Below are 27,424 nucleotides of genomic sequence, written 5' to 3'. Positions count from 1 at the left end.
AGAGTGAAGGAAATTTGCTGATGGGCTGCTTCTGAACTATGTTTATTAGATATCTTCATAGTACAAGTCACATACAGCACAGTTGCTTGGAGGAAAAACAACGAGTTGTGTTCTGTGGTGGAACGTGTCTGGCTTAGTCTCTGTGCCTCAGCTCTCTGCCACATCATACAGAACACGTGCTGTTGTCATGTGCCTCCGCTGTATTGAGGTAACCACGTATACCGTAAGGATAGATGTACCGTCCAACAGCTTCTAAGAGTGCAAAAGCAGTTATGCCAGGCTTGATGAACGCTATGGGTGTGTCACTCAGGCAATTCAGCCCCTGAAACAGAGAATTCGTGCACAGGGTTGCCACGGTTGCCAGATTTGGCTACTTCGCGCCAAGTAAACCTCTACCCGAGAAACGTCATCATGACGTTGGTAGACACACCGAAACCAAAACAGATCGGAAGGGGAGAGCTGGGTTCCACGAATCGGCAATTGTTCCGTGCCTCCTATTGAAAGAAAAGTAGGACCGAAGGTCGCGTCCTTTTCAGAGACCATCGTAATCCCCTGAAGACCGTGGCTTTCCGGCGCGACCTCGTTCGCCACTAGCCTTGAACGTAGTTCACCTCTACCAAACTCGTGGCGCTGTCGGACGTTATGACGTCATTTGTTCACAAACAGGTAGAGATCTATTGGCCGCGTTCTGACTGCCGTGCCGTCGAAATTTGTGCGATGGCGACTTGGCTATTTTCTGGCTACTTTTGTGGCACTTCCTCGCGCTACGTATTCGAGACACTGGCGCCCAGACAGAGTCTACATAGACTGCCAGCTCGAGCCACGTGAGCACGAAATCCATCAGCAAGTTCCCAACAGAGGTCGCCTTTGCAGCCAGAGCCATTAATGAGACCTTTCAATACCTGCAGTAGAGCCCTGCCCCAGGGGCGGATTTAGGGTGTGGTCCTGACCCCCCCCCCTCAATTCCAGACTTGCACATAGGGTTCAATGAACCAATCCCAGCATGCACCTGGCACTTGTTTGTAGCGGACCCCCCCCCCCCCCTCGGAGAAATCCTAGATCCGCCTCTGCCCGGCCCCCGACCCGGTCCGCTGACAGGGCCGGGCTTGTTATTGGCTGTGTGCTCCGAACAGGGCTGAGCCCTGGCCGACAAAATGCGTCGCCACTGCGGGCCGCTCCGACAAACATGTTTCCGAGAGTCAGGCTCGGCCGGGTCACGCAGCTAATTCCACACAATGGAGGACTATTAGTTGATATCATCACGCACTTGCGTCATTCCTGTGCATATATTTGCGAAGACAAACAAAGGACACTGCGTTCTGCGTATGGTTCGACCCTCCAGAACATTTTCAAAGCCACTTCACATTGATCCTCACTTCTCACGTATTTCACAATCACGTTGGCAAAGCTTGGTGAGAGGTGTAGGGACTGGGAGAAGGAGTTTGTCGACAACATCCTCTACCTCACCAAAAACTTGGCATTCGGTAACGATAACCCCATGCCCGTGTGCGTTCTGGATTTAATTTGGTCTCGTTACGGTGTTAAACCGCCAGCACTCGTATGTTTGTGGTCTTGTCTTCTCTTCTTATTAATTTACTCATAAATTTATTCGATAAGCGCCAGAAACCCGTACGTCACGGCTGGAAATACTAGGCCGCGATCTACTCGCCGAGTCATCTGGCCGGGCCGGGCTGTATTCGCTTAGACGCCGGGCCATGCCGGGCTGGGCCACAAAAAAAAATATGAAGGTCCGGGCACGGGTCGGGCACGGCCATTTTTCGACACGCCCGGGTCGGGTCGGGCGCGGAAAAGTCGGCCCGTGCAGGGACCTAACCTGTAGTTCCAGGCATATTTTTATGTATGCAGCCAAACACGCCTCGAAATACAATTACGCATTACTACAGGCTATCCAGACTTACACAGGGTGTTTCAAAAAACGTGTCATTCGGATTTTATAAAAAGCGAGGCGACGGAAAAATACGGGGTAAACGGCATTTGTGTGGCAACTGAATTTACCATCTTGCAAAAATATTTTAATTTGATTTGAATTAAAATAAATTGGATATCTTTAATTGAACTCCAAAATTTTCCAAGCCAACCTAAGGTTTTTTTTTACAGAATTAGAGAGCCTGTAGCGAACTTAGTCAGAACTACCAAGAAATCCGTTCGATATTGCATAGGGAATTGCCCAAAAAAAGTCCCGAAGTTGAGGCTTCAGAGTTTCGGGTATTCAACAGCGTACCAAACCAGTCGCAAAGATGCGCGGAGTGCAGGACATGTTCCTGCCCCCATGAAGCTAGAACAGTTTATCGCCGGACCGGCGTGCAGCACAAGAGGCGCCGATAACAAGGCGGGTGACATTCCACCATACGTTGATAAGCGGCAAACAAAAATGATTCCGCCTTTTTTTTCCCGCCCTGTTTTTTCTTTTTTTTTTTTTTTTTTTTGACATTCTATCCTTCATGGGGGCTGGAGCAAGTCCTCCTCTCCAGGAATCTTTGCGTCTGATTTCGTGCGCCATTGAATACCCGAAACTTTGAAGCCTCAATTTCGGGACTTTTTTTGGGCAGTTCCATTTGCAATATCGAGCGGATTTCCTGGTGGATCTGACTAAGTTCGCTACGGTTTCTCTAATTCTGTAAAAAAAAAGGTTAGGTTGACTTGAGAAATTTTAGAGTTCAATTAAAGAAATTCAATTTATTTTAATTAAAATCAAATTAGAATATTTTTGCAAGATGGCAAATTCAGTTGCCACAAAAAATGCCGTTTACCCCGTATTTTTCCGTCGCCCCGTTTTTTTATAAAGTCCGAATGACACGTTTTTTGAAACACCCTGTATATCCCCCTTATTACTGGGCACCAGCAGCATGTAGCTGGCAGTCTGGACTGTATGGGCGCCTGTCTTCGATGGTGTGGTGAACGACCTAAAACACACTCCTCTGTACGTCCGTGTCGCTTTTGCCTTTGTGCATCATGCTACTAAACCAACACGATCTCCATCTCCACATACGTACAACAATTCATTCATTACAAAAAATCACTAAGGTTCGACGCGGGTACTGAAAGCGCCCGACGTAAAACTTTCGTGTTTTTTGTTTGTATGTTTTTTTGTTTTTTCAAACCTGCGTTTTTCACGGGAGATATATTCGCGCCTTGTGCGGCCGGATATTCTCTCAGAGAACGGGAATAGCGTGAGTGCATAACTAAGTCCTTATGAATAAAAAAGAAGAAATGAGGACAACTTTCGGGGAGGCCTTAGGAGGTTGCTAGTGCTTACTCACATAGGCGGAGAGATTAGCTGTCGGGAGATCTTCCGCAAAAAAGCGCTGGCATCCGTGTGGGTCCCTGCTGTCAATTAGCTGGACTTGGGCTGCGCGGAGACAACTGAAAGGAACGAAGGAACACGATTAACTGTATACCCGTCGAAACTGAACCTCATAATACGCTTATGGTCATCCGCTGCACATACAGGGGCACAGTAGGGCTTCTGACTTGGTGTCACCGTTAGTGTGACTGCAGCAAATCAGGAGATCATATACGAACATTTCATAGTACGATAACGGGGCGACGAAATTTCATTTTTAGGACGTATGACCCGTCCGGTGAAAGGTAGACAAGTTACCTGTCGGCTTCTCTAGGCCGGCATGTGGTTGGCCAACGCGACTCCCAAGTTTAGTTCCATTTAGTTTAGAACCATGGAATAGTGGAACCATGGAGCTATGGAATAGTGACCGAGTCCAGTGAATGCCAGAACAGAATTGATTTACAGTCAAACCTCGCTTTACGAACACCCTTCGTTTCTCAGAAAATCGTTCGTAAATCGAGGTATTCGTAAATCGAGGTCCGAGGTCTTCATTGCACAAATACGTCACAAAACCACGGGAAATTGATTTGAATAAGTTTTATTTTTGAAAATATTGCGTAATTGTACTTTGCACCATACTTTCTGCAGGGTCTATCCTGTTTAGAAGATATGACAGAAGTCTGACACTTGACATATCCACCTGGTCCCCAAAGTACCGTATCGCGCGCGGATGAAACTATTTCTAACGGCAAATATCCACGCTTGTCACCGGCTGTCAGGACTGAACGCCTTCTCTTGGAACGGCAAGATGTTTTCGTCTCGGAGACATGGTCCAAACTCACAACCGTTCGGCTGTAAACGCCCGAATTATTCTTTCAGGAAATGGTGAATCATGTTTGTGGAACGTAGTGGCGTTGGGACATTGTATGTTTGACCTTGGCAGCATGTACTGAGTAACTTTCATTATCCTCCGATCAAATGGCCTGTCCTCTGTACGTTCATAACACCCGTTCGTATATCGAGGTCAGAATGGCTTGGCTACTTTGGGTCCGTTCCCTAATAATCCGTTCATAGTTCGGATATCGAGGGTTCGTAAAACGAGGTCAAAATACACGGAAAAAGTTGGGTTCCCTGTGGAGCCGTTCGTAAGTTGAGGGAATTCGTATATCGAGGGTTCATGAAACGAGGTCCGACTGTATTCAGGAGCGTTCTATAGCGATTGCCGCCAACGAACCATGCTCGGCGCGCGTCAAAACAAATTCACGTGGGTAGCACAAAGGACCAAAACCAGTCCGGAGCGGGGGGCCGACAAGGTCGCGCCATTCGCGCGGTCTCCCCACATTGGTCCCCACTTCTGTCGTCCCCATAGTGCGCCATCTAGTGAAGACGGAGATAATCCTCTCCGGCGCCTCAAGGTCATACGCATGCGCATAGGCCATTGTCAAAAAGGTCCATTCGGTAGCTCTGGCAGCGCCTCCAATACGCCCAACGAGCACGTTCTCAACGCATTGCCAAAGCTACTGGAAGGGTCCCTCGAAGCACAAGGATCCCTCAGAGAATACGGCTGTATAACTATGTCTTTCCTAGTCAAACTCTTGGTCACCAAATGTAGACGAGACGGTGTTCCGGTAGCGCGCGGCCTCGTTACGATACCTGAAAGGCGCAATGTACGTATACGCCTTTTCTGTAAAACGCACCCGTCTTTCAGCTAATCAGGCCACACAGCGATATGTCCTTCCGAGTATTCTGCTGGCTGGCTAGCCACATAAGCGCGTTACGCGTTAAGTTCGTTTTAGAAACTTAATAGCATTGCTGAGCCTGTGCACACGGCTACATAATGCCAACGAAATAAGAACCATCCCACTTGGTCAGCAAGCAGCAACTTCCGATAAGGTGACTGGACAGAGTTGCATACAAATCCCTGTTTTCGTGAATGTGGCAGCTCGAACCGAGACTTCAAACGAATATTTTTCTTCGAACGAACGAATCTTTCAGATCGCTAAATTCCACGCTTCCCATGATTCCAGCAACATGAAACTGGATACCCGTGCAGTCCATGCGTCCGCTTGGCAAACATAGCTATGTTTGCCAATTCTTGCCTTTGGTCCCGTTCCGTCCACGTGTCCGTGAACCTCCCATTTTTCTGTAACCGGTCCGGAGCCAAGATCACTCCGTTCACATAATCCCCTCCACACTCTAACAAAGCGGCCATTCACTCCGGCCGTAGAGGCCCGTACGGACCCTTTCTTTCCTCCGGGCTGTTGACCCATAATTTGCATGAACCTTTAACACGTCACACCTAACCCTTTAAATACCCTGCCAATGATGAGGACGGTGCCCAGAAGAAGAACAGTCGCTGTTCGAAATATCGGCGGCTCCTGTCCTGAGGCAACTCCCTTCCTGTTGGGGACACGGTTGTCTAAAATCTCCAGCCCCTTGGCCGAGCAGTCCCCTATCGGCGATGTCGCGCACGGAGGAACTATACCATTACAGTCTCAGAGGTAATGCCACGCAACGCCGCCTGTCGGGAGAGACTACCATCGCGTTCCCAGCGTCGTCTGCTAGGGAGAGCAGTTCAGCGCTGCCTCCCCTCGGGGAGGGTATTGGTACCGGTCCTCCGTGCGCGATATCGCCGATAGGGGATCGCTCCGCCGCGGGCCGGAGATTTTAGACAACCGTGTACCCAACGGTAGTTACGTTCCCCATATGTTTCTACTATGTAGAAAGGAAGAAATCGCAGATCCACCTACTGCATAAGAGTTGTCTCCTTGTCCATGCATTCCCCTCGGACCATGCGATCGAGTGCTCCACGGCTGAGGACGAAAACGGAGTCGTCCCCAAGGCGCAGGCCTTTCGATGTCACGTTCATGTGGCCCATGTAGTAGGCATTCCGAGAGTCTATATCTTGTACGAGGTACCTAAAATATGTCGACCCAACGTTACTTTTTCCATGCATGCTGAGGTTGTACCAATATTAACGGCAATCCTGTTCCCTTTCCTACAGTCACGAAATGACTTGACGCGTCGAGGCAGGAATTTTTGCAGGACTTTCATCACGACCGGAGGAGAAGTGAGGAGACTGCTACTCTGGATGAGGGGAGGGGGGAAGGCATTTTGATTTTGGCCTTCCTGGGGTTATTTTGGGGGTTGGGTTTGTCGATCTACGGGTATATTAGGGGTGTGGGGGGCGGCGCTGAAAAAATACCTGCATCGCGAGTTGCAAACTGCAATGATCCACAGAAAATGCGCATGGCATGTAGAGAAATGGCCACCACACACACACAGATTTCGCGCGCAAAGTAGGTATACTACTCGCGACACGGTTCTGAAATGAGCCCCTCGTGGTTTATTCCACCTCAAATCTCGATGTGTTGCAAGATCATTTATTTCGAGTGAGAAATACCTGCACCATATGGCCCACCTTTAAATTGGGACAACACGCTCAAATCAATGGCAGTCAATGAAATATAGGCTGCAGCACTACTGACAGGCGATTTCAGTCAACCATGTCGCGAGCAGTATACATCTCGACCCATATGTGACCCCTGACAAACAAAATGTCAGTCATATGGCGGACGCGGCAGCACGGCTCGGCAGCTCCTAACACCCATATATTTATGAACGGTTTTCTGGGAATGCTACTAATTGGTATTTAAATATGGTGACGGTGAGGATAACGACTAAATGGCGCTGCGGGAGCTTAGAGACTGATTCCTGAAGAAGCGAGGCGTGCTTTTTGCACGTCGTTGGCGATCACGGATGGCGAGCATGTTCCGGTAAGGTTTTCTGCTGAATTCCAATGGCAGAGTCTGAGCAAGTGGCACATTCTGCAATGGAGCTGCTTGATCTGCCCTATAGAGCAAGTGATCCGAATCTGCGACTGGAACACTTGCACCCAACTTGGAGAAGGGTTGATTCAATTAACCATAGCCTCCTCCAATTTCGCTGTTTGGCATTTTCCGGAAAACATTTAAATGAAAAGTTAATTAAAGGGACGGCGTCGTACAGCCGATGCGATTCCTAAACGTAGCCAAAACTATCTCCACGTGTACTGCACACATACACCCGTCAAAGTTTCATTCAGAATGACCAAGTCGTTTTCGAGGAATATGTAGAAACGTGCCGTAAGAGCAGACGACATGAAACGTCACGCATGACGTTGGCCTGCGGGTACGTCGCCGTTGCCATGGCAATTGGAAGGTGCGGAAGGACATTGGGTTGAGTCATCCCCTTTGCTCTCGAAATGGGGACACCCAGACATATACCTCCGCGAGCGGAGAATGTGGCCTGTGCATTGACCCGTGGCAGACCGTGGAATCTCCACAATGTGGCGCATAATCGGATTTTTGTTTTTGTTTCCTCGAGTATTTAATGCGATTTTTAAGTAAACACGAACTCCTCTCCACGTACGTTGTCAGCGACACTGCATTTCGAAACATGATGAATGTGTCAACAGGAAGTGTAATGGAAGCGCGCGTAGTATATTTTTGCTCGGAGCTGTAACGCGACCGCGCGCGCCAATGGCCGGCGACTTCAGATTTGTGACTGTGGGTGGGGTTGTTCCGCGACTTTTAACTTGTCTCTGAGGATTAACATAGTTGTTCTAAACCACCATGTGGACCACTTCTTACATTGCGCGTTTTTCGTATGAGTACTGAAAGAAAATGTACAAGAGCTGCCGCGGTCCCCAGTCACTTCTGAAAGTCGTCTGCTCACGCAGGTGCACTAGCGCGCGCGAAAGCAGAAGATTTCTGCATCCTATCACGGGGGTTCCCGCAGGGAGACGTGGCCGTTCATTATTGTTGCCAACACAGATCGCGGCATACTCTTCAGTCTTTATCAATTGAATTCGGTTATTTAATAACCGTGACGTGCTCTGTCGGGTAAATTTGCAGTATTCCATTTTCAACCAAGGGCTATTGAATGGTACACTTTATGAGAGAGGAGGGGGGTACGAGACCGTCACTTCAATGTATTTTAGGTAATCAATCGTCAAGTGGTTACATCCGCTAACTCACAGTATGTCCGCACAACCCGCCTGCAAAAATGGCATCAGTGGTGCTTACAGCTTTAAAAATATTCTAAAAAATACAAATACCGTTGTACTTAAATTTAATCTAAGTACGAATACGAAAAAAATAATTGCGTATGAGAAGTTTCTGAGCACTATTGCCGCCGTCCACGAGGCTGGCAAGGACAGATGGTTCCTCGTCATTCGATTCTTTCCTAATTGGAAACTAATTTTTCATCCCGACCGCCTCCAACACAGCAGTGTCATTGCAAACTTACCTGAGGTTCTCGAGAATAAAGTAGGAAGTTGCAGTGGCATAGATAATCCAACGATCCTTGTCCTCCAAACGCTGGTGGGCGTATCGGAAGATCTCACCCAGCAACTTCAGCTTCGTCGGGGTCTTAAATCCGACGGCTCGTTTATTCGAAGCACCTTCGCTCTTAAGAAAGAGCAGTCGATCGCAACGACGACCCCACGTGTTCTCGGTCGTTGCTCCACGAACGTCTTGAAATGTGTAGACGACGCAGGCAATGTTAGGTCCTTCTGGTATTGTCGCCGCCCCTGAATCACGCAGAAACAATGAAACCATGTTATCGACTGCACGGTCAGGATCCTTTTTACAACCTGACGACTTCTAAGGAGCCAGTACTCTTCTCTCAATTCACGGGCAGTCTCCTGGACGCCGGCGTGGAAAAACCGTATGTGCGCGCGCATTATCAAAAGGGCAGCAAATGAATGATCCGGAAGGATGATGATGATGAAACAATTGATGTTCTGAGGCTGGAACACATAGAAAGGACAAATATATACAAAGCTGGGGAGTGTGTAAGCTTAGCACAGTTGGTAGAGCCCTGGACCGGTAATCCAGAAGATGTGGGTTCGAGTCCTACAGCAGGCTAACCTTTCAGTGATTCCATCTCCCATCAGGACGATGATACTGCTGCAGACGGCGTTTCAGACGCAAAAATTCGCCTTCGTCATGAAAAATTACGGGGCAATTACGACTGGTGTAACGCTAAATTCAGCGCCAGATCTGCGTCTGATGAAATGAGGCCGGATGACAGTGTGTAGACAAATTTATGCAAGCACGATGAGTACTGATTTGTGGCCGGAGTACATCCTTAGCTTGATGATAGAGACTTGTTGTTATCTCCATCGCATCGTCCCCGAAAACTAGGTCATCAACGTAGAAAGGGTCTGAAAGCATAGCGGCGATCGACGGGCACGATATTGCCGCATATATTGTAAGTTATGCCGGAGCGGTGCAGCAAGGAGAAGCGGGATGGATATCGCTCAATACGGAACTCGCCATGTGTCGATTGCGGCAACGGTTGGTCGGCTGCTGGAGTAGTCGCGTACCAGAAAAGAAAGTCGTCGTTCAGAACAATTTGTAAGAACGCCTTTTCGACGTGCAGTACGTTCGGGTTTAGATTAGGTCCACCTTGAGGTGTCTCTTTAAGGGAGGCGAAACCAGATACCTTTAATGAGGCGTTCGTACCTTTGTAGTCTCCAACCGGCATGACTTCGACGTCACCACATCGATTGGAGCCACACCTACTGGTGCCTCGCAAGGTGCAGCTGAAAACGGTTTCCCTCGCAATGAACGTATCCAATAGGCGCACATTTGTTCCAGTGACGATTTTCTGATAGAAATCCGCGGAAAATGGAAATAGAGGTGAAAGGCTCATCAGCAACGCCAAGGCCCATCCTCTTCAGCTGTACTGACAGGTCTTTACTTGACGTAGAGAGGCTATTTCAGCGTATCTGGTCGTATTCAATGGCCTCCACTATGATACGGCGAGAAGAGAACGGGCTATACAATGCTTCACATAGCTGTATGGAGTTAGACTAGGAACAAAATTCCCGTGCATGTGAATATGCACGTTTTCAGCGCGTATCGGTTGGCATCCTATCTAGTCTGAAATGTCTTTGCGAATAAAACTTCGCTGACCGCCCCCGTCGAACAGTACCCGTATCGACCGCCGCTGACCAATTGCGTCTTCGAGCCATACTTTCGCTGTCAGCAAGGGGGCACTTGGGCTGCTGCGCGTCTGAAAGAAACGCCAAGCTGTAAGTGAAGCCCTCGTGGTTATATCCGGGGTAGCTCCTTCACGTGCCGTATAGGTGGTTTTCCCGGACACAGGCGCGTTAGAAGTCTCCTATCGCACTTCTGACAGCGAAGCTGGCAGCATACTAGACGTGCAACATACTAGACTACTAGGCAACATGTGCACATGCAACATAATACACTGCAACATACTAGAGGTGCGATCGTTTGCTATACAGGAATCAAACCCTTCGCAACGAAGGATGGCTTTCTTGTCCTCAGAGCTCAAGGTAACCGTGCAGTCTTCCACTGTATGATCTGAAGACATGCACAGACCGTCTTCGTATCAGCTGCTGCTAACGAAGCTGCAGAAAGGTTGATCTTCAGACGGTTGCAGCGGTTGTCACCTTCGGCAATGGCATCTTGCGGTTCACGAAACTGCGGTCTTCGAATCCGTTCCCGACCTTCAATTTCGTGTTCCAGAGAGCCCAAAAGCCGTGATAAATCGTCAGCAGGAAAGTAATCCGCAGTGTTAGCTGTGTCCGCTGCAATGTTACTTAAGCTATTTCTTCTTCTTTGGTAATACTCAAGGTCAAGAGCCCGAGGGATCTTCCTAGTGACTGCCCTATGCACAGCGACAAAGAATCGGGTTTTGCGGTGTACACAGACTCTTCAGGTTTCTCAACCGCAGAGTAACAGCTTTATACAGGGTCAACAACCTAGCGACATCATTCATGAACTTCACCGCTCCAGGATGAAACAGAACGTTAAAATGCTCGTTGAGAAGCAGTTCATTCTTGACAAATCTTGACTTGGGAATTTCGAATGCTGTGTCGTATAATTCTCGTCGATATCGTTTAATTCTTCCAGTGCTCTTGCTGCTGATCCAGACATGAGCGACATCAAATACTTCAACTTGGTTGTCTTTAGAAAGACGTGGGTTCTCGTGAATGCTCGCTCGAAATTGGTCCCAGAAGCCTTGCCAGCGCGAGAGCTCACCGGAGAAGGAGTCGATTCTGAGATTCGGTTAATTTGATTCCATCGGGGTGACTGCCACCAGTGAGTGCTCCAGCTTCACGTGGCAACCGAACATCTGAAGACTGTGGCGACGGAGAGAGAGAGAGAGAGAGATTGGCACAAAGGCCGCAAAGACCAAAAAGCGCAAGAACTATGATGAGTGTGTGGGAGATGATGATGAAAGAGAAAGGAGGAGGACGATAACAAGTGAGTGTGGCAGTTAAAAGCTATCTTTAAGTATGAGCGATGAGATATTCCAGGATGAGAGATTTACAGGATGAGTTAGGTGACAAAGGCTAAAAGCGGAGCAATGCTGAACATCTACATCTGACTAAGTAACGACGCATGATCAAAAACTGGATAACATTATCAAACGACACAAGAGGAGTATTACCCAGTAGAAAGGCTGGGGACATGGTCACTGTAGAATGCGGTGAAATACTGTTGGCGTTGGAGTTCGAAGTGAGGCCAGGATGTCAGTATACGTGCAAGACAGTCAAGCTGTCACCGCAGTGCACGCAAACCGGCGGATCCTGTCCTCTGAGTAGGTGGTGATGCTTGAGCCATGTGTGCCCAATCCTCAATCTACGCTCTAAGAAAAAAAGATATAATTTCCTACCCAAAATTGCAGCAGGACAGTACTTGTACCATTTTGTGCCAATCCACACGCGACTCCTCCCCCGCGGGTATAAGCGTCCCTTTCCCTTTCCTCCTCTCTCTCACGTTTGCTCTAAGAGAAAATGGTAGAATTTCCTACCCAAGCTGGTAGAACGACACATTCTACTCTGTAATTTCTTTCTACTCTCCATTTATACCCAAAAGGTAAAACTGGTTGGAGTAGAAATGTGGTTGCAATGCAGCTCTACCGAAATGGGTAGAAAATCCCTTTTTTTTTCTTAGAGTGTAGCGTAAAGAACGTCGGAGGATCTGCTGATGTGTTCCGGATGTGTGGCGACGGAGAGTCGAGCACAGAGCGGACCTGAACGGTGATGGCGGTTAGAGTCTCCGAGCATCGGTCGCACAGATGTTCAAGGAATTCGTCAATAAGTGTCTTGATCAATGTGAGCGAAACTTGACACCTTAGCTTTCAAGAATAGACCTCTTCCCGCGAAACGTCAACATGCTGTTGGTAGACAGACTGAAACCGAAAGAAATCGAAAGGGGAGGGCTGAGTTGCACAAATGGGCACTTGGTCGCTGCCTCCTATTGAAAAGTCAAGTAAGACCGAAGGTCGCGTCTCTTTCAGGAACCATCTTAATTCCCTCAAGAGCGTGGCTTTCGGGCGTGACCTTGTTCGCCTTCGAGGGTGCCAAGCAGAATATCTCTACCAAATTGGTGGAGCTGTGGAACACCATGATGTGATTTGTTTACAAACAGGGAGAGGTCTATTGCAGCTTCGCTTTTAGCTGGTCAACAGCCGGAGGCGACTATGTCAAATGGGCCTTCCATTCATTAGTAATACGAGTGATCGTCGAGCGACTCGTCGTCCTATTTTCTTCAGGCGATCCAAATTCTCCATACCGACGTAGTTCAGCAAGCCTTGACTCGACCAGCAAACCGTGTTCCCGGGTGTCGGCACCATTGTAAAGGAATCAGTGGCCGCCGTACACGATGAAGTACGTTTAATGGAACGATAGAACGAGAATAAGAAAAATGCGGTGGATGTTCGGAGCGAGATCACATGATGTTAACCGCTGAGACATGTGTCTTCCTTAACGAGTGTATTGAAATTTTCCGACTTTTTTGTGCATTACCTTTCGGATGCTCGAAGAGAACATGTGGTTTTTAGTACAGGAAAAACCGCGCAATTTGAAACGTTCTTCATAAATTGTGTGCAAGCAGTCATAATAAATGCACTTCATTGATGTATTTCTTGGGCACTTGGTACTTCAAATATGGTCTCTATCAGTAAGCCGGTCCATTCTCTCACTAGTCTTGCTACCAGTTGAACTAGCATTCGTCATTTAAAAACTCATAACTCATGCGATCGGAATGTGATCGAAGGTCCCCTATGGCAACACATCGAATATTTCGAGGAGAGCACTGGTGGTTTCTATCCGGGCCACCAAAGGACACGTCGGCAAACGGACAGCGCAATGGCTGCCTGCTGCTAATTGTTCTTGTTATCCTCGCTGTTCTCGCTAGCGCGTAGGCGAGGCATATATTGGGTGAAGCATCAATGCTATCGTACAGTGCTCTATAAAGAATCCCAAGCACGGGGGCCGGGAGGGTCGCGTGTGGGTCATTACTGCAGCTACATCATAACATCTCAACCTGCCATTACCGACCATTATCATCGTTGCCTTTATTATTACCGTATAATTAGAGAGGTCTGGATAAATCACTGCTACAGCAGTCAAAGCTGAGCTGGAGTCCGCGTCTATACGAAATGACTATCATTCTGCGTAACATTCTCACGTTATCTACACACACAAGAGTTATCCGTTGGATCCCGCCCTCGCGAAGATCTCCGTGAACACCTCACTCACTAATTCTTTCCTACGTGCTTTCAGGCGAGTAACGAAATTTGCTTACCTTTTTGTATGGTCCGTATTATGGTCTGATTCCTGAGTGTCTTCGCAAGTTCCTGAAGGTCCGTCATCTGTTCGAGCTGTGCGTAGGTTGCAGACTTGACAGCAGCGAGAGACGGCCTCAGCCGGAAAGCAGAGAGCACGAAGAAGCCCATGCTCATGCCCAGTATGCAGCCTCCCAAGAGAGGGAGCACGAGTTCTCGGAACGCCAGTCTCGTTGCAGGTGAGCACCTGGTCATCTGAAGAGGCGCACGGAGGGTAACTTTGATCAAAATGTATCAGGGATTGCTTCACGGTGTATATATATATATATACAGGGTGTCCACGCTAAGTGTGAACAGATTTTTTAAAAATATATCAATCACTTTTTCCGAGATGAAATCAATTGCAATATAGCATATGCTGAAGGGCACTCCCTAGGGCGGCATTAACAAACTCCTAAGACAATGTCTTAATTAACTTTCAATAATTAACTTTGTAATTATAAAAGCTACGAAGTTGCTCCAATGAGAACATCTGATCTCTTCGGTCACCAGATACCAAAACCGTTTTCAGAACAAAAATCCGTTCGGTAGATCGTCCGCAAAAAATTCATGAAGGAACGCCATTTTTTTTCTTTATTTGGTTTATTGCGCATCTTCAAAGAAGCGGCTTTCCTTTACCCCCAGTGTGAGAGAGTGAAAGAGCACAGTGCCGCCTCATGCGTCGAAGATTAGCTTTAACTTGCGGAAACAAAACAAAAACACAAATCTATCGGGTGACTCTATCGCGACTGCCCTTATCTTGGGCTGCATTTTCTGTTTTCTTTTAATCTTTTTCCAGGACGCAAGAGGCGATAGTGTGCTCTTTCATCCTCTCGTATTGGGGGCGAAGGAAAGACGCGTCTCTAGAGATGCGCAATGAATAACATAAAGAAAAAAATGGCGTTCCTTCACGAATTTTTTGCGGACGATCTATCGAACGGATTTTTGTTCTGAAAACGGCTTTGGTAGCTGGTGACCGAAGAGATCAGATGTTCTCATTGGAGCAACTTCGTAGCTTTTATAATTAAAAAGTTAATTATTGAAAGTTAATTAAGACGTTGCCTTAGGAGTCTGTTAATGCCCCCGTAGGGAGTGCCCTTCAGCATATGCTATATTGCAATTCATTTCATCTCGGAAAAAGTGATTGATATATTTTTAAAAAGTCTGTTCACACTTAGCGTGGACACCCTGTATATATATGTGTGTGTTTGTGTTTGTGTGTGAAGAATAGACGTCGTGGCACGTCACATCAAGCTTGCCTGAATACTAGCTCCCCTGCACAGGGTGAAGACGACGTTGTCGTCTGCTACGAATTTCCGCAATCTTTACACCCACGCACAGCTTGAGATGCGCTCACAAAAGTGTAGTTATGCGCTAAGATACACACTACATTTTGGAGTTGGGAGAGAGCAGGGAGGTTTGAAAAGAGTGGGTGAAAGCGGTACAGAGCATTCGTAGAGAAGCGTAGGCGTAAACATGGCGGCTTTGTGGCGTCAGCTTCTAGGGTGACTCCAGGACAAATACAGCGTCAGAAGCTAAACCACATACGGCGACAATTAACTCGGGTGATTTTCGCATCGCGCGACGCATTTGTTGTCGTGGGACGGGTCAGCGACGCCGTACTCTTTGTTTCCCTAGCGACGTCGCGAGCCAGCGATTCTGCCAGATTTGTGTCGCGGTCGTCCGGCGCGACACCACAAAGCACCAATTAGGACATAACAGCAGTGTCGCCACTAACACTGTTCTTCCCGAAATGTCGAGTGAGGACAATCTGTCTGCGTAAACGAAAAAGACACTCAACCCCCTAAGAAAAAAAATGAATTTCCTACACAACCTGGTAGAACGACAGCACTTCTACCATTTCGGGTCAATCCACGCCCAGCCTTCTCCTCCGAGGGTACAAACGGTCCGTTTCCCTTTGCACCTGACTCACGTTTGCTTTAAGACAAAACAAAAAAGGTAGAACTTCCTATACCCAAGCTGGTAGAATGACAGCACTTCTACCATTTCGGGCCAATCCACGCGCAGCCTTCTCCTCCGGGGGTACAAACGGTCCGTTTCCCTTGCTCCTGACTCACGTTTGCTTTAAGAAAACCAAAAAAGGGTAGAACTTCCTATACCCAAGCTGGTAGAACGACAGCACTTCTACCATTTCGGGCCAATCCACGCGCAGCCTTCTCCTCCGGGGGTACAAACGGTCCGTTTTCCTTGCTCCTGACTCACGTTTGCTTTAAGAAAACCAAAAAAGGGTAGAACTTCCTATACCCAAGCTGGTAGAACGACAGCACTTCTACCATTTCGGGCCAATCCACGCGCAGCCTTCTCCTCCGGGGGTACAAACGGTCCGTTTTCCTTGCTCCTGACTCACGTTTGCTTTAAGAAAACCAAAAAAGGGTAGAACTTCCTATACCCAAGCTGGTAGAACGACAGCACTTCTACCATTTCGGGCCAATCCACGCGCAGCCTTCTCCTCCGGGGGTACAAACGGTCCGTTTCCCTTGCTTCTGACTCACGTTTTCTTTAAGCAAAACAAAAAAGGGTAGAACTTCCCATACCCAAGCTGGTAGAACGACAGCACTTCTACCATTTCGGGCCAATCCAGGCGCAGCCTTCTCCTCCAGGGGTACAAACGGTCCGTTTCCCTTGCTCCTGACTCACGTTTGCTTTAAGAAAACCAAAAAAGGGTAGAACTTCCTATACCCAAGCTGGCAGAACGACAGCACTTCTACCATTTCGGGCCAATCCACGCGCAGCCTTCTCCTCCCGGGGTACAAACGGTCCGTTTCCCTTGCTCCTGACTCACGTTTGCTTTAAGCAAAACAAAAAAGGGTAGAACTTCCCATACCCAAGCTGGTAGAACGACAGCACTTCTACCATTTCGGGCCAAAATACGCGTAGTCTTCTCTTCCGGTGGGTACAAACGGTCCGTTTCCCTTGCTCCTGACTCACGTTTGCTTTAAGAAAACCAAAAAAGGGTAGAACTTCCTATACCCAAGCTGGTAGAACGACAGCACTTCTACCGTTTCGGGCCAATCCACGCACAGCCTTCTCCTCCGGGGGTACAAACGGTCCGTTTCCCTTGCTCCTGACTCACGTTTGCTTTAAGCAAAACAAAAAAGGGTAGAACTTCCCATACCCAAGCTGGTAGAACGACAGCACTTCTACCATTTCGGGCCAATCCACGCGCAGCCTTCTCCTCCGGGGGTACAAACGGTCCGTTTCCCTTGCTCCTGACTCACGTTTGCTTTAAGAAAACCAAAAAAGGGTAGAACTTTCTATACCCAAGCTGGTAGAACGACAGCACTTCTACCGTTTCGGGCCAATCCACGCACAGCCTTCTCCTCCGGGGGTACAAACGGTCCGTTTCCCTTGCTCCTGACTCACGTTTGCTTTAAGCAAAACAAAAAAGGGTAGAACTTCCCATACCCAAGGTGGTAGAACGACAGCACTTCTACCATTTCGGGCCAATCCACGCGCAGCCTTCTCCTCCGGGGGTACAAACGGTCCGTTTCCCTTGCTCCTGACTCACGTTTGCTTTAAGAAAACCAAAAAAGGGTAGAACTTTCTATACCCAAGCTGGTAGAACGACAGCACTTCTACCGTTTCGGGCCAATCCACGCACAGCCTTCTCCTCCGGGGGTACAAACGGTCCGTTTCCCTTGCTCCTGACTCACGTTTGCTTTAAGCAAAACAAAAAAGGGTAGAACTTCCCATACCCAAGCTGGTAGAACGACAGCACTTCTACCATTTCGGGCCAATCCACGCGCAGCCTTCTCCTCCGGGGGTACAAACGGTCCGTTTCCCTTGCTCCTGACTCACGTTTGCTTTAAGAAAACCAAAAAAGGGTAGAACTTCCTATACCCAAGCTGGTAGAACGACAGCACTTCTACCGTTTCGGGCCAATCCACGCACAGCCTTCTCCTCCGGGGGTACAAACGGTCCGTTTCCCTTGCTCCTGACTCACGTTTGCTTTAAGAAAAAATGGTAGAACTTCCTATACCCAAGCTGGTAGAACGACAGCACTTCTACCATTTCGGGCCCAATCCACGCGCAGCCTTCTCCTCCGGGGGTACAAACGGTCCGTTTCCCTTGCTCCTGACTCACGTTTGCTTTAAGCAAAACAAAAAAGGGTAGAACTTCCCATACCCAAGCTGGTAGAACGACAGCACTTCTACCATTTCGGGCCAATCCACGCGCAGCCTTCTCCTCCGGGGGTACAAACGGTCCGTTTCCCTTGCTCCTGACTCACGTTTGCTTTAAGAAAACCAAAAAAGGGTAGAACTTTCTATACCCAAGCTGGTAGAACGACAGCACTTTTACCATTTCGGGCCAATCCACGCGCAGCCTTCTCCTCCGGGGGTACAAACGGTCCGTTTCCCTTGCTCCTGACTCACGTTTGCTTTAAGCAAAACAAAAAAAGGGTAGAACTTCCTATACCCAAGCTGGTAGAACGACAGCACTTCTACCATTTCAGGCCAATCCACGCGCAGCCTTCTCTTCCGGGGGTACAAACGGTCCATTACCCTTGCTCCTGACTCACGTTTGCTTTAAAGCGGGAACCGCATACGACGTTTTCTCGACGCAGATACGCCGAGATATGAGGTCGTGACGTCACTCCCGATGGAGAAACGTCGGGCCCACCCGCAAACGGCGTTTTCTCGGCGCAGCTTAGGAGCCGGCGCAAAGTTTGTACTCGAGGCCCCTGGCGGCATTTCTCGTCATGAGTAAGAGATATTATGGGCTGGCATAACATACGCGACAGATATGACTTGAAAAACATGCAGTATAACTTTGTATAAATACAATATCTGGTAACCAAAGGCAATAACCAAGGCGCGCCGACCATCAACGTGGAAATCTCTTGCTTGTACTTCCGCTTCCGTCCGCTGTTCTCCCGCGTCTCCCAGTATGGAGCAAAAGCGAAAATTGCTGCTGCTGTTAAAAAAAACTGCTTCTTCTCTAAAAGCGACAGCTGTTGCGGTAGAAGGATTGAAGAAAACCGTCGACAACACTCTACTGGGTGCAGCGATATCTAGGTCAGAGGGAAACGACAATCGAACAATGGCTAGCAAGTGGGATGGTATGCGGTTTGTCGCTCCCGTGTCCGCGTTCATGTTCATTTCCAGCCAGTTCTGTCTGGTCCACTTCATTCTGTCTTCCACTTGCGCGTACTTCGCGACCACACCGTCTATGCCCACACAGCTGAGCGGCTGTGGAGACGGTCGTTTCCGGCCAAGCATGCGATTGGTCAAGACCGACACGTCGCTTCCTGCGCTTGCAGCTCCGATCTGTTCACCTCAGATGTCGGCGTCCCCGCTCGACGGCTATTGTTCGTGGAGCTGAACGTAAAAATGCCGAGCGCTCGGCGTTCTTGCGTCGAGAAAACGTCGTATGCGGGTCGCCCTTAAGAGAAAAAAGGGTAGAACTTCCTATACCCAAGCTGGTAGAACGACAGCACTTCTACCATTTCGGGCCAATCCACGCACGGCCTTCTCCTCCGGGGGTACAAACGGCCCGTTTCCCTTGCTCCTGACTCACGTTTGCTTTAAGGAAAAAGAGGTAGGACTTCCTATACCCAAGCTGGTAGAATGACAGCACTTCTACCATTTCGGGCCAATCCACGCGCAGCCTTCTCCTCCGGGGGTACAAACGGTCCGTTTCCCTTGCTCCTGACTCACGTTTGCTTTAAGAAAAAGGGGTAGAACTTCCTATACCCAAGCTGGTAGAACGACAGCACTTCTACCATTTCGGGCCAATCCACGCGCAGCCTTCTCCTCCGGGGGTACAAACGGTCCGTTTCTCTTGCTCCTGACTCACGTTTGCTGTAAGAAAAAATGGTAGAACTTCCTATACCCAAGCTGGTAGAACGACAGCACTTCTACCATTTCGGGCCAATCCACGCGCAGCCTTCTCCTCCGGGGGTACAAACGGTCCGTTTCCCTTGCTCCTGACTCACGTTTGCTTTAAGGAAAAAGAGGTAGGACTTCCTATACCCAAGCTGGTAGAACGACAGCACTTCTACCATTTCGGGCCAATCCACGCGCAGCCTTCTCCTCCGGGGGTACAAACGGTCCGTTTCCCTTGCTCCTGACTCACGTTTGCTTTAGGAAAAAAATGGTAGAACTTCCTATACCCAAGCTGGTAGAACGACAGCACTTCTACCATTTCGGGCCCAATCCACGCGCAGCCTTCTCCTCCGGGGGTACAAACGGTCCGTTTCCCTTGCTCCTGACTCACGTTTGCTTTAAGGAAAAAGAGGTAGGACTTCCTATACCCAAGCTGGTAGAACGACAGCACTTCTACCATTTCGGGCCCAATCCACGCGCAGCCTTCTCCTCCGGGGGTACAAACGGTCCGTTTCCCTTGCTCCTGACTCACGTTTGCTTTAGGAAAAAAATGGTAGAACTTCCTATACCCAAGCTGGTAGAACGACAGCACTTCTACCATTTCGGGCCAATCCACGCGCAGCCTTCTCCTCCGGGGGTACAAACGGTCCGTTTCCCTTGCTCCTGACTCACGTTTGCTTTAGGAAAAAAATGGTAGAACTTCCTATACCCAAGCTGGTAGAACGACAGCACTTCTACCATTTCGGGCCCAATCCACGCGCAGCCTTCTCCTCCGGGGGTACAAACGGTCCGTTTCCCTTGCTCCTGACTCACGTTTGCTTTAAGGAAAAAGAGGTAGGACTTCCTATACCCAAGCTGGTAGAACGACAGCACTTCTACCATTTCGGGCCAATCCACGCGCAGCCTTCTCCTCCGGGGGTACAAACGGTCCGTTTCCCTTGCTCCTGACTCACGTTTGCTTTAAGGAAAAAGAGGTAGGACTTCCTATACCCAAGCTGGTAGAACGACAGCACTTCTACCATTTCGGGCCAATCCACGCGCAGCCTTCTCCTCCGGGGGTACAAACGGTCCGTTTCCCTTGCTCCTGACTCACGTTTGCTTTAAGAAAAAATGGTAGAACTTCCTATACCCAAGCCGGTAGAACGACGTTCTCCGCTGCAGTTATACCCAGAAAGGTAAAATTGTTTTGAGTAGAAATGTGGTTGCAATACAGCTCTGCCTAGATGGGCGGAGAATTCTACCTTTTTGCTTAGAGTGGAGTGTACTGTGCAGTCATGGTGCCCATTATGCCCACTGAGGACATGGTTTTTGTTTGTTTTTCCAATAAACACACCCTTATTTCTGGTCGGTACAAGGTGCGCGTAAAAACTATTTGAGTGTCATGTGTGTGTGTGTCACGTATGTGATGATGAAGCCTCACCGAGGCAGAAGTATAAGTGGACGTGTAAAACGGATATAAGAGGGTAAATGTAAATGGAGGTAAATGATTTGAAATTGAAGTAGTTGCAGGTAATAAGAGTAAGAAGAAATAGTGATAAAGGTAGTTATACGTAACTAAAACGAGAAAGTTAAGTCTAAATGTATCGAATGTAAGATTACCGAAGGTAACCGCGGGTAATTAAATGTAATCAAAGGTAATTGAGGTCAATAAAAAGAAATTGAGAGCAACGAAGCAAGTAATCGTATTTAAGGAACTAAACGAAAGTCAAGGTTACCTCAGATAACCCACGATTGCTTCCGGTAATTAAAGGGTAGGTACGAGGTAATTGAAAGTAATTAAGGCTAATTAAAGGTTAATGAAACGGACATACATATGGTAATAGAAAGCATCGAAACGAAAATCAAGTATATAGACCGGAGGAGGACAACTGGAACCCAGGTTAGACCGGAAGTCGAGTTGGACCGGAAGTGGCAACCGGAAGTTGGGTTTAGACCGGAAGTGGATACCCCAGAAGTCAAGTATGCGCCGGAAGTGGCAACCGGAAGTTGGGTTTAGACCGGAAGTGGATACCCCAAGTATGCGCCGGAAACTGCGCTTAATGATAACGCATTTCTCTCGCATTTACAGCTAAATAGCTACTGATTTCCCTTCTTTTTTTTTTTTTTCTTCCCTTTTCCAGATGCATTTGACGCCGCCCGTACCGCGTCTGCCGTGGTCGCTCCCGCTAGCAGATGATTCTGGGTAGAGAATGATAACTTCCACCACCTGACGTCACCACACGAGGAGCCGCTGGGTGAGGTCGCCGCCGTTACGCGCTTTCTCGGGAGGTAATTTTATCAGGAAATTCGCACTTCCCATAGGAAATATTTTGCGTAACGGTCCATGAACATGTTCAATGACGTGGTAAAAGAATATATCTTCCAAGTGCTTTGCATGCTTCTTTAAAGGGGCCGCGACTCTTGCTCTCTAGTTACTTTGGATAAATGTAAAATGAAATGTGAACGTGCATTCCATGTTTTACAGTAAAGGCAGTAATGGACGCGTTGAAAACCGATACCGCGAATATTGAAACCCATTCCGACCTGACGTCATGGAAAGGCGTCTGTGTGAGTGAGGAAGTGAGAGAAAGGTCACATGCTGTCACGACCGGAGCTCTGACGTCCGGGTACGTCTGTGCAAGGGTCTAGTACCCCCCGCCCAGAATAACACGTAGGACAATAAGTATCTTGCTTTCACTATTGTGTGAAATGTTTGTTTCTGGAATGTGTGCGTGAGTGTCACGCCCCTTTAAGACGTGAAGGTTTGACATACAGTTAACTGTGCGGAATCCCGTCAATGGCCTTCGCGAGGTCTGAGAACAGAGCATAAACTTGTATATTCCCAATGCACGATGAAAGTCACTGAAAAGGACTCCAATCCACATCTTCTGGATTACCGGTCCAGGGCTCTACCAATTGAGCTAAGCTAACACACCTCCCCAGCGACTTCCAAGGGCGCGTCCATCTGAAGGGACAAATCAACCACTCTCTCTCAAACATCCCCCTTTCACTCTTCCACTTTTCCTATATCCGGCTAACCTTTTTCAGACACTTTCATTTTTCACCATTAACTTCTTAGGCACTTGTATGTATTTGCCCTTTCTGTGTGTTCCAGCCTCAGAACATCAGTTCTCTATTTTATTTACCGTGTATTCACACGAGCGACATCCTCACGGAATATTCTAGTGGAAGAAAAAAACGAAAACACAGCTTACAGACCCGAAGTTCCGTCCCGTGTTATATGAGCATTTACACGGCGCGGAATATCGGGAGTGGCGCACTCTGCATTTAGCAGACGACACATAGCAGACGACACCGTCAGCGTGTTTTCCTGTCGTCTGCTACGGAATATCTTGTGGCTGTGTAGCAGGATATTCCCCACGGTTAGCAGTGCACGAGGAGACACGACGTTGAGCTCTCGCGCTCACGTGACAGCAGAAAGCTATGACGTTTTTCGCATCTTCCGCTTCTGGGGAAATGCCGCTCGTGTGAATACACGGTTAGGGGAGAGGTACGGCATACACACACAAGAAAGAAAGCCGCCGTGTTCGCCCGCGTTCCTCAGTGACGGCTGAAGATACTGTTAGCGAAGCTTCACTGTGCGTGTTTATCACCACTGTGTAGGTCCTCACCAGGGGTCTTCTTGAGAAATCAGCATGTATTCATCTCCCAGATATGCTCTTCTCGTAGTGCACTCTCATAGTACACATCTGCGAGCTAACTGACTTCCCGTATAGAAACACCGCGTTGGCGCCAACAATCCACAGGTGATACCGGCGTAGCCAAGAAGGGGGGGTTCTGGGTGATCAATCCCCGGAAACGGTACATTTGGCAGTGCATCTGGGAGAGAGATGAGGGGAAATCTTCTCCTATGTAGAGTTCCCATAGAAGTACCCGAAATACACCGAATTGGGCGTGCAGAAGCTTCAACCAGTAGAGGTTGAAGAGGAAGGGAACAGGGGAAGGAAAAGGGGAGGCTTTTGGGACACGTTTTCCAGGAGAACGGTATGTGGCAGATTTCCGCTGCTCCTTTACCGAACATGTTGTACGTTATAAACCCCAGCACCTGCATTTGCACACGTAAATCGAGGTCTATTTAATTGTTAAACTTACGGTGGCGCAGGATGACGCGTATGTGCGTGCGAAAGCTACTGAAAAATTATACTCAACGCAGAAAATAAACACAGCGACGAAAACATCGGATTCCGTGCATTAGAATGGGACAACATGGCGGTCTCGAGGGAGTTCTGTGCAGGTACCGCTAGGGGAGATATCGGTGCAGAAACTGAAACGCTGTCTTATACTCAGTGATGGTCACTAACTACTTCTACAGTAGTTTAACTAGTAGCTCAACTATTTTTCAGGGGAGGTACTTTTTTAACTAGTGCAATGTATTTTAACTACATCTATAACTACTCAACGTTGTTCATCAACACCAATCCCATTCTATAGAGTCCTTGGACAGCTAAGTATGAATCACAAGCAGTGATAAAAGTGAAAATTTAGTACACATGCACGGCACAATTGCTCTGCACCTCCGTTCTCATCAAACAAGTAGCTCAAGGTAAAAGTCGGAAGCACAATCGTGCCGTAAAGCTTGCGGCACAATCGGAAGTAGTTGGCGCCTGCAGTAACCTAACTACTGTAGTTAACTACTCGAAATAGTAGTTTAACTAGTAGTTGCACACTACATTTCTGCAAGTAGTTCATAACTACTTTTGAACTACAATCACGTACTTTAACTAGTAGTTTAACTAAATGTAGTTAACTACTAGCCATCACTGCTTATATACTGATGCTCATCGGTAGTGCCCCTGGCTGTGCCTGCACCGCAACCCTCCTGAAGTCGATATGCTGTCCTATTCTAATGCACGAAAGCCGGCGACTTTGTCGCTCTGCTTATTTTTGACGCTAAGCATAGCCACAATTTTTCTGTAGTTTTGCACGCATATGCGCCATCGTGCGCCACCAGAAGTTTGTCAGTTGAGTAGACCACTACAGGGTTAGTCTAGCAAACGTTACACATTTTTATCGCATCGTAAAAATAGAAGACGTGGTTTATCCAACCTCAAACTTTGCGTACTGACAGCCATTTGTCTGAAGTTTTGTTTGAATTTTTTTGTGAACCGGTTATGGTCCTCTAGAAGAAAAATTAAAAATCAAGCAAAATTCCACTCTATGCTTTTTCTATGGCCTATCTCACTCACAAGTCGCCATTTTCTCCTGTGTGCACTTCATTTCCATTGCACCACACACTGGTGGCACCAGTATACAGAACAAGACTGGAACAAGAGGATTGGTGCATAACATCAGAATGGGCATGTAACATCGTTGTAGGCAGCGCTACCTGTGTGAAGTGATACGAATGTGAAGCTGACACAAGAAAAAATGGCGGTGTTCGTGCGGAATAGGCCATTGAAAATGCATGGGGCGAGATTTTGTTTGGTTTTTAATTTTCTTTCTGCATGACCATATCACTTACAAAAAAAAAATGAATGAAACTTCAGACAAGTGGCTATCAGCCTACAAAGTTTTGGATGGGCCAAACCCAGTCTTCTATTTTTATAGTACGATCGAAATGTCTAACGTTTGCTAGAATAACTTCGTAGTTAGGTGTGCAAATGCCACTAAGGTTACAGACACTCTGTATATTTCTGGCTACACCGCTGCAGAGGCTGAACACCAGCGGGAAAGGAAGCCCGATGATTCACGGTCGTAATCATACCGCGCATGCTGGATTTATCTACAGTCAACCCTCGATTTATGAACACCCTCGGTTCCCCGAAAAATTGTTCATAAATCGAGGGATTCATAACTCGAAAAATCCGTGAAGTGAGTACTATCGAGAAAATGGAACAATATTTCCGAGTTGGGATTGCGTTTATAATGTAATATATTGTGTAATTTTGCTTTCGACCACGCCTTCTGCTGTATCAATTTCACAAAGAACAAACTTTAGCACATTCACACTCTGTTTATTATGCAATACTAAATTGTTTAATTTTGCTTTGGACCTTCCGCTGTGTCAATCTTGGAAAGAAGAGATGTCAGCACATTCGCACTCGACTGGTCTCGGATTTCCTCCGGGATTTTTAACATCCGTTTACGTATTAAAATCTCCGGGTGACAGCGGTCACCTTATTCGGATTTCGAAGGGTTAAGAACCGAGGGTGCAATACCTAGAAAACATTTTGTCCATTCAGGCGTCATTCATAAGACCACGGAATAATCCCTTTGAAGGTTTCTGTTGACCTCAGAACGATCCGTTCATAAATTGAGGGCAAAAACGGTGGGCAACTCCTACACTCTAAATCTTTTCACACCTTTAAAGGTGTAACAACGTGCATGGCGCACGCCTTTTTAGGTGTAATTTTGGAAACATCATAATGGAGCACGGTTTCGCACAAATTTTCTTTACTCGAGTGTTGTCTGTCCTCCAAAAATTCAGTCTTGCAACATCTCAACATTGTTCAACAGTATTGTAGACACTTGCGCGTGCTTGATTATCGATAGCGACGCATATATGCAATAGCTCGAACCTACGATATCCAAGACATAATGAAAGCAAGATTTGCACTGACACTTGATCTGTAGTAGTGCTTTCCAAATTTTGTAAAATATCATCCTGGAGGTGCAATGTTACGCAACCAGGTTGAATGTTCATAGCGCACACCTTTAAAGGTGTGAAAAAGTTTACAGTGTAGTTGGTTCCCAGAAATTCCATTCATATTATTCGGATATCGAGATTCATAAAACGAGGGAAGAATGCGTGTAAAAAGTTTGGTTCCTCGTGCTCGTGTTCATAAAACGAGGGAATTCATAAATCGAAGGTTCATAAATCGAGGGTTGACTGTATACCTGTCCAAGCTTTTCTCACCAAATAATTTGCGCTATTCATCGAGGCTCATCCATACCTTTGCCATGCCTTGTTCGTCCTTCTTCCTCTGTTTCGCATTAGTGACTTCTTCTTTTTCAAATCAAAAGATAGCCGTGGGATCGCGCTGATCAGGATGATTCTACTACTTCTTCGTCCACTCAAAAGATGGCCGTGATCCACTACGGGAGATTGGCGATTATCCGTCTAAATCGTTTTATCTAAATCGTACGTAAATCGATTTTGTGCCTTGCTGCACATCAAAAGTTGAAGATACGCCAACTTACACGACCTTTAAGAGGGACGAGGTACGTCGGTCACGCTCCTCGCAATAGACCTATTCCTGTTTGTAAACAAATAACGTCATAACTAGTGTTCTACAGCGCCAACAATTTGGTAGAGTTGAACTACGCTCGAAGCTGCGGGAAACAATGTCGCACCCTAATGCCACGGTCTTCAGGGGATTACGATGATCCCTGAAAGGGTCGGGACCGACAGTCCTACTTTCTGTTAATAGGACGTGGCGAACAAGTTCCCATTCGTGGAACCCAGCCCTCCCCTTCCGATTTGTTTCGGTTTCAGTCTGTCTACCAACGTCATAATGACGTTTCTCGGGTAAAGGTCTATTCATATCCTTCCCTGCAAAGAATGACTGTTTCAAGCTTCCTCAACAACACAAGGTCATCCTATGAATATCTGCGGTATGTCTGAAACCGGATATCCAGATATCCAGCGGATGATGCAATTAATAATTACAGTCGACCCGCGCGTTTATCCGGACTTCGTTTATCC

General features: G+C 47.6%; 1 protein-coding gene across 2 annotated transcripts; it reads right to left on the bottom strand.

Annotated features, from left to right (window-relative positions):
• Positions 1 to 42: 42 nt before the first annotated feature.
• LOC135369893 (glycoprotein-N-acetylgalactosamine 3-beta-galactosyltransferase 1-like) lies at positions 43 to 26,751 on the bottom strand. Of its 2 annotated transcripts, none has more exons than XM_064603475.1 (6): positions 26,673 to 26,751; positions 13,915 to 14,149; positions 8,594 to 8,876; positions 6,055 to 6,222; positions 3,282 to 3,384; positions 43 to 198 (listed from the first exon to the last, which is right to left on the bottom strand). In XM_064603475.1, the coding sequence occupies exons 1-6, from the start codon at positions 26,679 to 26,681 to the stop codon at positions 148 to 150; spliced, it is 849 nt and encodes a 282-aa protein (XP_064459545.1). In that variant the 5' UTR covers positions 26,682 to 26,751; the 3' UTR covers positions 43 to 147. The 2 variants fall into 2 exon arrangements, with proteins under 2 accessions (XP_064459545.1, XP_064459543.1); XM_064603473.1 differs by having other exon boundaries at positions 44 to 322.
• Positions 26,752 to 27,424: the final 673 nt, after the last annotated feature.

The sequence above is a fragment of the Ornithodoros turicata genome, chromosome 10 (genome assembly GCF_037126465.1).
Source record: "Ornithodoros turicata isolate Travis chromosome 10, ASM3712646v1, whole genome shotgun sequence".
Classification (NCBI taxonomy): domain Eukaryota; kingdom Metazoa; phylum Arthropoda; class Arachnida; order Ixodida; family Argasidae; genus Ornithodoros; species Ornithodoros turicata.
This window is presented reverse-complemented; position numbering and strand designations above follow the sequence as displayed.

What these genes read in the sequence shown, in the direction of transcription:
- LOC135369893 (XM_064603473.1), bottom strand. An exon ending in AATACGGACCATACAAAAAG is followed by an intron (nt 8,877 to 13,914) that starts GTAAGCAAATTT and finishes TGCGTGATTCAG; the next exon opens with GGGCGGCGACAATACCAGAA. An exon ending in AAGGAGACAACTCTTATGCA is followed by an intron (nt 3,385 to 6,054) that starts GTAGGTGGATCT and finishes CGTTCCTTTCAG; the next exon opens with TTGTCTCCGCGCAGCCCAAG.